At 36.8% G+C, this 13,794-nt stretch overlaps 1 protein-coding gene across 1 annotated transcript in view; it reads left to right on the top strand.

The window, feature by feature from the left end:
• The first annotated feature begins 468 nt into the window (after positions 1-468).
• Positions 469-13,794, top strand: part of LOC124798406 (alpha-ketoglutarate dehydrogenase component 4) — a 40,949-nt gene continuing 27,623 nt past the window's right edge. The window contains exons 1-2 of the mRNA XM_047261800.1: positions 469-776; positions 13,609-13,663. Coding sequence (XP_047117756.1) covers positions 744-776; positions 13,609-13,663 — 88 coding nt within the window. The 5' untranslated portion in view covers positions 469-743. The remainder of the gene's footprint in view (positions 777-13,608; positions 13,664-13,794) is intronic.

Below are 13,794 nucleotides of genomic sequence, written 5' to 3'. Positions count from 1 at the left end.
GTTCCAGGAAATATTAAACAAGCATCGAAAGTGAAAACCTTAGCGAGTGATAAACTAATCTCAATATTTGCTACTTGATAAGATTCATGAAACTATCTTGAATTGAAATTTTGACGCATGTTCACTCAAGCTAGTAAAAACGATCCCTACCTTCTAGAACAGATATTTATAACTTCCCATCTTTTGATGGAGACGTAATACAGAAGACTAGGTAACTAAAGTGATGTACGACAGGCTTGATTAGTCAGTGGAAAGTGTGAAATAAACATCTTTTCATTTTGTTCTTCTGTTTCCTTTCGTTGTAGCTCGTATCCTTTAAGTCATAAGGCGAATATTCATATTCGTCACTGCGATCTTCTATTCCGGAAGTTTCCTCACTTCTCCGCTACGGCGTGGTAGCTGCTAGAATAAAATACCCAACTTTTTCTGTTGGCCACCCTTATTTTAAATCAGAGATGTATTAAAAAGCTTACCACTCACAGATAGTAATTTGACGCCGTCTGCTCTTTAGCGGAGCGGATGTATCGTTGCAAGTTTTAAGCCTTACTTAAATAAATTGGCTGTCTTGCGAAATATATGTGTTTGGCAACACGTGTTTGCGCGATTTGTGTATAGGGTGGTAAAAGAACCCAATAATCTGGATCTTAGGAAAATTTAGAAGAGTCTCCTTTGATACCTGACGATCCAGTAACCCGAAATAATCTATTCAAAATAACAACGTGAGTGAACTGAGAGGGCAAATAATGGGCGTAACAAGTGTATTACGTGCGATGATGGTAAGTATAGAATGAATAATTTTTTTTCAGCACCCTTTGCTTTTCTTTCTGTATGTTGTTGTGTTGTTGATGTTAATGCTTTCATTCGTATTGTTTGCAAATAGGCCTAGTATTAGCATTTTTTTTAAAGTAGGGTCTGCGTTATTTACGTTCTTAATGGCAGGCAAGCAGTTGATACTAAACGCGATGAGATCTTAGAGGTCTGCGGAGATACACCACTCTCCTCGGCGTTTTAATAGGTAAAAGAATTTGACTTCCTTTGTTATATAGTGTTACCGAGGAGAAGTGAAGAGCTGAAAATTTGTAGTGAACATTTCTTTTTTTACTATAAAAAATTATCTATGTAGACATTTGACCGCTCACAAAGAAAATTGAAATTAACGAATTATTGCATTCTATGGCATAATCGGAACTTTATTTTGTTAATAGTACAGTGTTACTTATTCCTTGTTGTGCAGGATGTCAGGCTAATTGTTGTTTTATCCGAGCTGAATACCAGCAGCAAAGTGTAGTTGATGTTAATAGTAACGAGTCTGGTAGGTCTCCATAGTGCGAAGAAAAGGATGAATGGAGTGAATTGTGAAAATTGAGGCGCTGTCTCTTGACATCAGATATAGTGTGAAAGCATGGCATGTTGAGGAGGTGTTTAATTTGTGTTATGGTATATCATCACGTGGCTACCTCAAAGCATTTGCATAGTTGTCAATGCTTTTGTCACACACCATTGCCATGCCAGAGTGAAGTTTTCAATGTGAAATACGACAAAGTGCCTTCACAGTGTATGCTACAGAACTACAATCTTGGCGGCACTGGTGTGGGTAATGTGTGTTTGAATGAGTGATTGCTCATTTACTCCAGTGCCATAAATGCCCTTAAGTCCTTACAACGCTTGTAACTAACAGTCAAAATATTCCAGATTATCAAGGATGCCCTTGATCTACAGAGGCTGAGGGAGGAGGTACCATTCAGCAGGGTACCATGGTACATAGGTGTTCATGGAAATGAATTAGCAGACGTAGAAGCACAGGGGCACTCCAGCGACAGGACCCATTATTGTGTGGTGCTTATGTGGTACAGATCCCAGTGTGAAACATCTTAGTTGACTGAGATTCCTATTGAGACAAGTGGCCAATTTACCTACAGATCAGCCTCGGTTTTAGCTGACAGTGAGATGAATGTGGTACAACATTTAAGATTCTGTTAAACATCTGACTTGTTACCATAAAATATTATAGAAGAGTTTTCAATGTGTTAAGAGTGGCTGGCTGTGAAATGCATGGCAGAGTGTTCTTAATACTACTGTACCAGTTATTAAGGGCTCTACCCATCCTTCACATAGGAAGTGAGGAAGAACAATAGCTTAAATGCCTCTGTGTGCACTGTAGCTAGTCTAAACTTGCCTTCTCCAAACCCTGTGAAAGTCAAACATGTGAGATTTCTCACTTAAAACTAGTTCCTGAAACTTGGTAAGTAGGCTGTTGTGATTTAGTTTTTGTTAATTTGCCAGTTCCATTTCTCACTTTTAATTAACTATAATGAAAAGTGTGAAGTCATCCACAGGAATGCCAGAAGGAGTCTTAAATTTTGGCTACACAATAAATGACACAAATCTAAAGGCTGTAAGTTTACTTGGTGATTACAGTTATGAGCAACTTAAATTGGAATGATGACATAGATAATGTTGTGGATAAAGCAAACCAAAGAGTTTGATTTATTGGCAGAACACTGAGAAAATGCAACAGGCAATTAAAGAGACTGCCTTCATTACACGTGTATGTCTTCTTCCGAAGTATAGTTGTGTGGTGTGGGATCTGCGCCAGTTAGGATCGAAGGGGGGCTTAATAAAAAGTTCAAAGAAGGGCAGCTTGTTTGCCCTCTCCTCAGAGTGTGAAAATATTTTGTTTGTACCAACCAATATAGGGCGGAATAATCATCATAATAAAATAAGAGAAATCAGACCTCACACAGAAAGATTAGAGTGTTCATTTTTCGTTTGCGCTGTTATAGAGTGGAATCGTAAAGAAATAACTTGGAGGTAGTTGGTTGAATCCTCTGCCAGGCACATAATTGTAAATTAATGTGCATGTAGGGGTATAAATTTTAATAGCCTTGTATTGGGGTTGGTCGAGTCATTTGGGGGAGGGGACCAAACAGCAGTGTCATCGGTCCCATCAGATTAGGGAAGGAGGGGGAAGGTAATTGGCCGTATCTTTTTACAGGAACTGTCCCGGCATTTGCCTAAGTGATTTAGGGAAATCATGGAAAGCCTAAATCAGGATGGCTGGACATGGGTTTGAATCGTCGTCTGCCCGAATGCGAGTCCAGTGTGCTGAACACTGCACCATCTCACTCTGTCTTCTATTGAGGAGTCAGGGAGTAGAGTGTTAATCTAGGAGATGGTAATTTGAAATTATCTTTGTTTATTGTATCACACATGTTGAAAATGGTTTTCTAGAAATAATTCTGTTTTGTTGCATATAAAGGTAGTTGGTTCATAAATGTAAATAGGCCTACATGGAATAGTTAAAATATTTAGATTCCTGAATTAAACTTGTTAATAATAGTTGTTTGAAGTAAAAATATCCTGTTTACATTATTTGCATTCCACCAAAAATTTGGTCTGTATCGGACAATATAGATTCAAAAAAGCTATGCTAAACAATTTTTCTGGTGTCCATGTCACTTATGTAGGACAATATTGGCATTGCGAATGCAAGGCTGTTAAGCTTATATGCCAAGTAGCTTACATGAGAAGATCAGGATATTTGTTTATCTAAAAATCTCTCCAGGAATTTGACAGAATTCATTTCCTTAAGTTCTGATTTTTATGTGTTGTTTAGTTTTAAACTGTGTTAGGTCTTTGTCATGCATCAAACCTATGTTATAACTATTTAGGATCTCCATGATTCTTTGCGGAAGTTGTTCTGTGGTGTCATGTCCAAACAAAACTGAGTGGAATGTTATAGTTAGACATAAATCAGTTATAGGAAATAAAAACAAGACTGGACATAAAATGTAAAATCGTGGAACTCCCTGTGGAATAATTTTCCTGTCTGATAAACAAATTCCTGTACCTGACTTTACAACTACTGTTTGTTTTGTATTCTATCTGTTTAATATGATTTGATCAGCTTCAAATCTCTGCTGTATATTCCATATCTTTCTAATTTATATAATAGCAGAGTGTGGTTTACATGGCCAAAAGTTTTTGTAAGGATGCAGAAAATTCCTGTAACATTTTGGGATGTGTCCAGAGATAACCAAATTTTCTCAACAGCTTTGTTCATGGCACATATTGTATTGTTCCCTTTCTGGAAGCCAAACTGATTTAATTTGTTATTAGATTTTGCTACAAAATTTTGGATCTGGATTACAAAAAAATTTTCAAATACTTTTGAGAGTATTGGGAGAAGACTTACAGCTCAGTAGTCTTCTACATCTTCCTCTAAGCTCTTTTTAATAATGGCTTTACTAGTGCATACTTTAGAGGGTCTAGGAAGCATCCATCTTCAAGTAACTGGTTAATTATTTCAGATAGGGTTCCTGATATTGCACTAGAAACTGTTTCAATTACTCTAATGAATATTTTATCCATTTCAGCAGAATTTGTATGTTTAAGAAATAGTACAATAATTTTTCTACATCTTTAGCTGTAATTCATTCAAATTTAGTTACAGCTTTCACATTATCCTGATTGAAAGTGAAGGATTGGACATTTTGCTGGTAACCACTTCCATCAGCATCTGATTTTATACATTTATTCTTTTTTCCTCCCTCTCATTGAAATACTCTTAAGCAGTCTCCTTGTAGACTCATTGCATTTTCCTATTATTTTATCTGTGGACCTAAGTCTGTCAGCAGCTTGACCTGCAATTGGCCATACGCGGTTGTACCATTGTGTATCACTTGAAACTACTCTTTCGGATATTTGCATGAGCTAGCTATTCCAGTAGTTACTCATTGATTAAGTAGTCATAGGAAACTGTGGTATCTCATTTTGTGACATGCAAAGTTTTACATTTCTGTACATTTAAAAGGAAGCTACAGTGTTTCTGTTGGACAGGCTAATTAAGTTATTACAGTTTGGAGTAAATAAGTTTTATTGCAATAAAACATCCTCAAAGATCTCTGGGTCTATTTGTTGCCATTAGATCCAGTATATTTCCATCATGAGTGGTCTTATGAACTATCTGTTGTAGGAACTTTTCAGAGAAGGCTTTTAATATTGTTTTGCAGTACATTTTGTCATGCCTAATAATTACCCAGCTGTAATTTTCTTAGTTGATTTTTGGATAACTGAAACAATGACAGCATAATTGGGGAGCATACACACTAGCAAAGTGAGATTTCCTCAAAAGTTTTTAGGTTACATTTGGGGTGAATTTGCTGATCAATGAGAAAGATACAACTGTAAGTTTATACCCATCCTTGATCCTGAGTCTTTCCCAAACAATCTCAGTGTCTGTTTCTTCGGATTTGAGATTCCTGTTTACTGTGATAAATATGCCACTCCATTTCCTATTAACCTTTTCAATAAACATTTAAATTTTTCCCAAAAGTTCCATAGCTATTAGTTTAAACTTTTAAGAAGCTTTCGGTACCTATTATTACATGAGCTCCACTGCTTTTTAGGAACACTTCAAACTGTGGCACTTCGTTGTGGATGCTTCAACAATTATCACTAGGATTTTAACACACTGATCTGTGGGGGCATTTCTTTGGCTGTTACCCTATTGTTTTGTGGTGTCCAACAGATATTTCTCTCTCTCTCTCTCTCTCTCTCTCTCTCTCTCTCTCTCTCTCTCTAACCGTGTGTGCACCCTACACACAGCCAGTCACCTGGATAGGGGCCTCTTGTGTGTTCCTGTTTGTTGTTTTATTTAAGCAAGATTATGTAATGTTTTGAACTTGTTAGTCACATTTGTCCAGTTACATTAGTAAGGGTGCTGATGACCTCTTAGTTGAGCTCCAATAAACCACACTCTCTGGCAAAGCATTTGGAAAAAAATATATAGTTTTCTTTCTGATATACCTAATTGTTATGGCTGGTACTTCCTCTGAAACAAAAATCCCCATATTATCCAAGAGCAAAACAACTCCACTTTTTTTACAATATTAGCACAAATAGGTGTTCTAATACATCCAATGACAAACATTCCCGTCCTGTAAAAAGAGAAGTCTTCTCTATGTCATCAGGGCTGTAGCTAACAGCACTAGCAACTTAACCAAGGCACTCACAAAGGGGAGATAGGTTAGACTTTCCTTTTGTGACAAGTTATATATTGTTGGGAGGCAAAATCCCAGTACTGTCACATTTAAGTGAAGAGTAATACCCATTCTCAGCTTTCGGAGACCCCTTATCCTCACAATAGGTGTCTCTGTTAACTTGGTATGAGAGGTACCTGACCTTCTATATCAACCTTCCCAAATCCCTGTCTCTTTCCCATCCGAAGGAGGGAACAAACTGTTCTGAAAACTAAGAATTCCTTTCTTTCTGCATTCAAATGTGTGTATCAACAGTACTAGAATTACAGTACCGGCCAGCCATTCCGTGTCCTTGTGATGGTAGTTTTCTCAAGTGAATTCTCCTTTAATACAAGTTAAATATTGTCGTCATTAAAAGACACATATACTTTAACAACTTGGTCTTGCAAGTCCAAGCACTGTTGATATTGTTTTCTTCAATGCAGCATATTTTGACTGGATGTAATCTACTTTTGCACATGTTTGCTGAAATTCATAAAACAGTATGTTGCCGAGGATACATACATAATGGAATACCTTCTTCCTTTGTGACCGATTCGTAAACAATATACAGCAAGAAATATTGTTAGTATTCTTCTGTACAGATACAAAATTATTTTTGTGCTCTTTATGACCGTTTCATGAAGTAAAAGTCCAGGGGGTTAATATCATTATAGAATCATATTACAACAGAAGTTAGAATTTTGAAAGTAAGACTCTTCCCTATAAAAGGGCTTTATTTGTAGCCTCTCATGTTTGAGCTAGTTGAGCATTTGTGTGACACTTTCATGCTGAGTAAATTAGCCTGTAGCTTAATGTGCAGCTCTTCTTTGAATCTTCTTTTATTCTTCTGTTAATCCAAGTTGGTAAAGATCCCAGACTAATGAGAAATCTGAAGAACTGGTTCGACAGTGTTTTTGTAAGCAACTGCCTTTAATGGTAAATTACTCTTGCCTTAGTCTGACCTCAGTGGTCATGTTTTTGTGAGTTGTGCTTGTGTGTGTGTTTTGTACTTTGGAAGAGTCCTTTTGCCCAAGAGCTCTAATGTAGAGCAGTGTCTAACATTATCTGTGTTTATTGTGCAAAATAAGTGTAGTTACCGCATACAAAAGCTCTTTTTTCACGTTAACATTCTTCAGGTGCCCAAGGGTAATATTCCGTGCACTGTGGCCATTTCTCTGTCAGTCTTGCAGAGAAACAACCATTGCATAATATGTCTTCAGTGCCTCCTCCTTTAGACTGCACATCTGAAGCACTGCCCCAGTTAAATTTGTATCAGACTACAAATGACTGGAAGGTTGTTTTCTGAGTTTTCCTCTTTCTCTTTTTCAAGAACAAAACTTTCATTTCTCTTTCCTTTGATTGCACTACACCTTTCATCTTTTTGAATTGTTTCAAATGCTCTATCTGTGGAGACAACGTTAGCTATTTAACAGGTTCAGAATGTGCTGATTTTACTGGGTCATGTCACTCTTGATGTGGCTTTCTGACTTTCTGAGATTGCTGGATACCAATTGGACACACATTTACTCTGTGCTTTGTATCTTGTGTGTCAAACTCCTGGTGTGTGGCGAAGTCATTGTCTCTAAGTGTATGTCTGTTACATGGACAGAGTCCATTTTCCGGAGGCTGTTTATATCATTTTACATTTTTACTGCTCTCAGGTAGGCCACTTGAAACAATCTTGTAATCAAAAAGGAGTTTGCTACTTGACCTTGGTTATTTAGCCACCAGGTATCTGTTTCTTGGGGATAATGCATTTTAAGAGGTCCCATGAATTCCACACTCTCAGGCCATATTTTCTGCGTGGAATGGGATGATGAACAGATGATGTGGACACAGTTTTGTCCTTCCTTGTATAACACACAAATGTGACATGATGCCCACAAACTATTAGCACAACAGGGTTATCTCTAGATAGCTTCACAAATTCCACAGAAACCACTTAGTAAAAATATAGAAGTTTGAATCTAGCTACTAGAGTGGCAAGTTAAGTTATCCTAATACGAAATACCATGTACTACTGTGCGATATTGTCTCACATTAGGATACTTGTGGTAAAAAAGAAGCCTCACAGTTACACTGCATTGTTTAAAGGATAATTCATTATAGTGACTGAAAGAGTACTCTGTGAAGAAGATAATTATATGAATATTGTTGCGACAGCTACTCAGTTTCAGATATTGAAGCCCTATACATACATACACCCAAAAAACTTATAAAGTTTGACACTTTCAGAGTCAAAGAGTCTCGGAAACATCCAGCTTTGTAATGGTCTTACTGCCATTGGTCTTCTCCTCAGGCGTGAGAGAACGAAGTTTTAATACTTCCGAACAGAGCTGAGCACTTCCTTTAGTCAGAATCTAGATTTCTCACATTAGTGAACTCTGCCGTAATATGCACCTTTCCTCCATATTCAAAATCATTTTCAGTTATGATAGTATCTTTTGGGTTAACCAAAGCAATGTCAAATCAGATCATAAATAGTCATTTTCTCAAATTAAATTCTAATGGAAGTGCATTTGGTCATATGGCATCTGTAGTTTGACTTGGAAGGTTATGAAATTTCAGTCCTGATTGTCTCTTTTGGAACATTATACACGTCCAACTGGATTTTGATAAATATTTTATGACGTAATTTAAATGTCTGAGATTAATTATGTGGGATAGTCTAACTTATTTTTCCTCAGGATATTTGTAATTTGACTTTGGGATCAATATTTATCAGCTCATAGTTAAATATTTATCCTCTCTTACACTGTTTCGTCTTCATGATGTGTCTGCCAAGTGTGCTTTCCTGCTACTTCTGTGAATAGTTTCGTGCATACGGTAAAATCTTTCACTTTGGCAACTTAATTTGGACATGATTAATTTCAAAATAATGAATTTTAGTGTTCCCAAATAAAAGGGCAAAAGGATTGTTTAATGTATAATTTGACAAAAACTATATCATTACCTGTTTCATTTGTGCCAAGTAATTGAATAATTATTTGATTAGTTAATGTCTCCTGCATTTGGAACATGAGCTTCGTGAAAGATAAAATCTTGCTAGAAGTCTGGTAAATAAGAAATTGCTTAATCCTCAGCATGGTAACATTCTCTCTCTGCTATAAAATTAATGCCCCTAAAATAACATAGGTGAACTTTTTTCAGAATTTTGAGACTTTAATGCAATTTTTTTGGCTCAAACTACAATAATTCTCTTAGACATTGCAAGTAATCTGCAGCAGGATTGTACTCATAAAGACAACAGAAGCTACCACAGAAAGGCCATTGTCACATATTGTGATGGAGACATGAAGAAATAGTGGCCAGATGGTTCAGCTAATGATGAACTGGCACTTTAATTGAGAGCTGCTTGCACAGCGACACTAACACCTCCTTCGGACAGCATCTAGCGCTGCCGTTCAGGTCATTAGATATTTCATTATTGGTGTTGATGTCTTTTACTTTTGTGTATAATGTTTAATTGGTATTAATTTTCAATGCAGTATATAATAAATCTCACTAGTATGATAATATGTTACTGCTATAACTCATCATGGCCATTAACAGAGCAAAAATGTTGCCTTAAATGTTGACATGGCTGTATATGTTGAGAATGTTTATTGTGGGACTTTTTCTGTGCAAACAATTTTGTTTTGTTGACTGACAGAGAGAGGAGGAGAAGCTGGTGGTGAAGGAAATGATGTACCATGCTTCTGCGATATTTGCAATGAGTCACAGAGCATATGAGGAAAAATATTTTAATGGGTGGAAATCCACAACTGAGGAACATATTCATAGAATAAAAATCAGTTTCAGTTGCCAGCAATTTTCCTAATTTATTCCATGGCCAGTTTCAAAATACAGCTTCCTCTTCAGGTGCCATTAAATAATTATGGGAACACAAACATGTGGAGGTTGGGTCAGTCAGTCATGGGGGTCACACCAACTTCAAACATATCCACGGGTATGTAGGACCGGCAACAACAGTGCCTGTCTGGTCATGATGCCCAGGTGGGAACTCTGGTTGCTGGTCCTGTACTCCCATGTGTGTGCTTGATGTAGGTGTGTCCCCCATGACTGATTGACCCAATCACCGTACATTTGTGTTCTCACAATTACTTAATGACACCTGAAGAAGAAGCTTTACTTTTAAATTATCCATGTAATAGATCAAGAAAATTACTGGCAAACTGAAGCAGATTTTTATTCTAAAAATATATGGGGAAAGTTCTTCACTGAGTGAGCATTAAAGCTAGTCCAAAAGAGCAAGGGAAGATTAGAGATTTGCTGAGGCCAACCAAAGATGCCATTGATATGCTGCACAAGCCAAGAGTTTATAAGTCAGCTTGTATGTAGGCTAGTTTACATTGTGGAGATGTGGCAACCTATATGGTTAAAGGACACCAGAATGACACACAACATGGAGAACATTATAAATCAAAATTGGCAGAACACCAAAATTAATGTCGTAAACATGTACAGTTTAAAGAGTGCTTGCAAGGCAGCCATTTACCATCAGAAGGAAGTGTGGAAGGCAATCAAAATAGTCAAGTGGTCCACCAAATGAAGCATGAAGATGGTTAAAAAATTCCATTGTCTTGTATGCCAACAGAATCTATTATATGGACACACTGCACTTTTGAGGTTGCCTCATCATGCTTCGCTGCCAACTCTTCTACAGAAAGGACTCAGTGTATTGACTCATCCTAACTGCCACTGGACATGCGAGAGCAGCTTCACTTCTTATAAATAGCAACCACTGATTCGTCGTTGAGGGCCAATAAAATTTCACCCTAAGTGGAGAATATCAGCTCCTGTCCTCTCCACACCTGACATCCAATTATATGACAAATATTACTGAAACCCCTTTTAAAGAATTGTAGGGCTTGGAGTGAAATGTTAAATTGGACTGAAAAGTAATATTGCTTCATAGTATTACCTATGCTACTGAAGGCTACTTCCAGTAGTGGTCAAAATGTTTTTTCATCATTTTACAGCATGATGTGTGACACAACCCAGAAGAATTTTATGGTTCTTGAGTCTGCCCCTGAAAGCCTACTAATTTATGCAGTCCAAATTATTTGATTGCTTGTAATGGTGAAAACACAACAGTTTTTGTATACATGCAGTTACAAGTTAAAGCAATGCCTGTGGTTCAAAAATAATGTGAAACAGTAAATTGCTGAAATATTCAGTGAAGAATTATTTTTTTGTTCACCTGTATAACAAGAAATTCGTGTTTACATTAACTTTCTCCCCATCAGTCTTAGTAATTGGAACTTATCTGTAATTACTGTATATAATATAAAGAAAATAATATTAAATTATGGGGAAATAGAATTTTATTTGGAAATAAATAACATATATTTTAAAGTCCAGTTTGGAATATACACACTTATGCGTAGAAAAATGCACTGCACCCAAGCGTTCTGTACCAAAAGTCGTATGTGATGAAGAGAGGAAAACTGAGGGAAGGAACAGTGTGAACAACTTTTAAAATTGGAGAGAGGAAGGTTAGGCTTTAACACACCATCAACACTGAATTTGTTATAGGTGGAACTCAAGCTTAGAATGTACAGTATGGGGAAGTAACCAGCCAATTCCTTTTTAAAGCAACCATTGTAGCATCATTATAATACCATTTGGATTTAAAGAAGCAATGGAATGACCAAATGTGAAAGACCAGATGGAGATTTAAATTCTGCTTCTCGTGAGTAACCTAGGACAGTCGATGCTGAGGTGTGTGTGTGTGTGTGTGTGTGTGTGTGTGTGTGTGTGTGTGTAGCAGTTTAAGATTATGCTTACATTGTAATGTTAACATATTCTTTAATCTCTCTATGATAAAGCCAGTTCTTAACCTTTCCTCTTATGGGAACAAGGAAGTAATGCTTTTTTAAAATTGTGTCAAGTTATACCCAAGTCCTTCCTAAACCAGAAGCATGTATGGTTTTTGTAGGTTTGGTTTATACTGATGGGAAAAAGAGAGCATTTTCTAAATAATTTTCTTTTGTCTGTTGCCAATTCAGAAGTGTTTTCCTGACTGCAACAGGCTGTCTGTGTCGTACTCTGTTAGTCTTTGACCACTGCTCACTGCAGTGGAACATCAGTTCAGTGTTCTGTTTACATTTTGCCCAGTAGAGTGATTTGAAGGAGTTGCTTGACTTCGAGAAGTGTTTCTTATTGTGTTTATGGTTATATTTTATCCATGTGGATAGTTAAGTAAGAGCAGAGTACTATGGAGAAGTAGTAATAATTTACAAGAAATGAGAAAAGCTCTGTGACCCACCTTTCACAGGATTGCTGTAGAATAGGACCCCTCTCATTATCCCTGTCCAAAGGGCCCCGATTATCGGTGTAAATATCAGTGATGTACATGGACACAACCATACCCTACCGATGTCAATAGCAAATTTATAAAACATGTCAGTAGAGAGTTGTTAGCAAAAGCTTAAAGTCCCAACTAAAGTTTCAATAACTATGTGTGGGGAACACTTGCCTAAAACAGTATTTTTGGGCCTCAGTCCCTAAAACTGAGGTAACGGTCACAGTGTTGTGTTTCAGTGGTGTGTCAGTTGGCAGGCTGAAAGTTTTCTAGTTACATGATCGTAGAACCTGGAGTGAACATGAATAATGTACTTCTGTCAGTTGACCAGTTGAGGTTGTGGAGGCTGAGAAAAATATCCTGCAAAAAACAAAAGTCCGGAATTCAAGACAGTGTCCAGGCAAAAGATGAACCATACAGAAATCCACAGTGATTACAGCTATGGTCATGGCAAGTTTCAGCTTTGAATGTAGGTTGAGTAGATAGTATCTCTAGATGCAGTTCCCCAAAAGTATGAAAATTTTAGCTTTGGGCACAATTTTCTGTGAAACTAGTATATCCATGTCAATGAAACAGAAATTAATTACCACTTTCATTGACATAAACTAGAATTATGGCAGTGAAATAAAAGGTGTGACAAATATTTAGTAGATTTTTTAACGCCAATTTTTCATGTTGTATACTTTCCTGTCCATTTCAACTGTGGTGATGATGATGTCAAATACACGTTGAGGGAAATATGTCAGCTTATACATGCTTCAAATTTATTTTGAGTTGAAAAAAATAAAGAAATGTGCACCATTGTAGTGTGGTCAACCATAGGAAACACTCAGCCATAGGAAAACACTAATGAGTGATCCCCTTAATGCTGTTGCTGTTTACATGCATGTGTGCAAATGCAAGCAGGGAAGTTGTTGTTTTTTTTTTTTTTTTTTTTTTTTTTTTTTTTTTTTATAGATGCATTTCAACAGATAATATTGTCAGTCACTTTCAGTTATTAAGAAGGAAAACCTTTAGATAACTTGGAGAAGAGACCATGTAACTCTGTAGTTTAAAGAAAAAATGTTCTGAATTTACTTCTTTGTATTCCTGGCAGTTTGCTGAACATTACAACTTATTTATATTTTGATTGGGGCTATTGGATTTTTATCATAGTAGTTAATAATGTTATCCTCTGTGGTAATACTGCAGTAATATTCATCATTGTGTGTGTTTGAGGGGGGCTGAGGCAAATGGACCTTTTTCTGTTATTTGTAAATATTTCTTTCATTTTTTCAGACAGTGAAACCACATGTTCCACTAATCAAATTCCGCAAGGGGGGTAAGGTTCAAGGTAAGTTATCATCTGCATCAGAGTATAAAGTACTCTTTATTGTAAAGTATAGCTGCAGTTATTGTTGTAAAATGCCCCTCCTACTCTCTCTCCTCCAAGTGTATTCCTGAGTTCGTGCATTTGTTTGCATT

The sequence above is a fragment of the Schistocerca piceifrons genome, chromosome 5 (assembly GCF_021461385.2).
Source record: "Schistocerca piceifrons isolate TAMUIC-IGC-003096 chromosome 5, iqSchPice1.1, whole genome shotgun sequence".
In the NCBI taxonomy this organism is placed as follows: domain Eukaryota; kingdom Metazoa; phylum Arthropoda; class Insecta; order Orthoptera; family Acrididae; genus Schistocerca; species Schistocerca piceifrons.
Note: the sequence above shows the minus strand (reverse complement) of the source record. Positions and strands in the feature narration are given on the sequence as shown.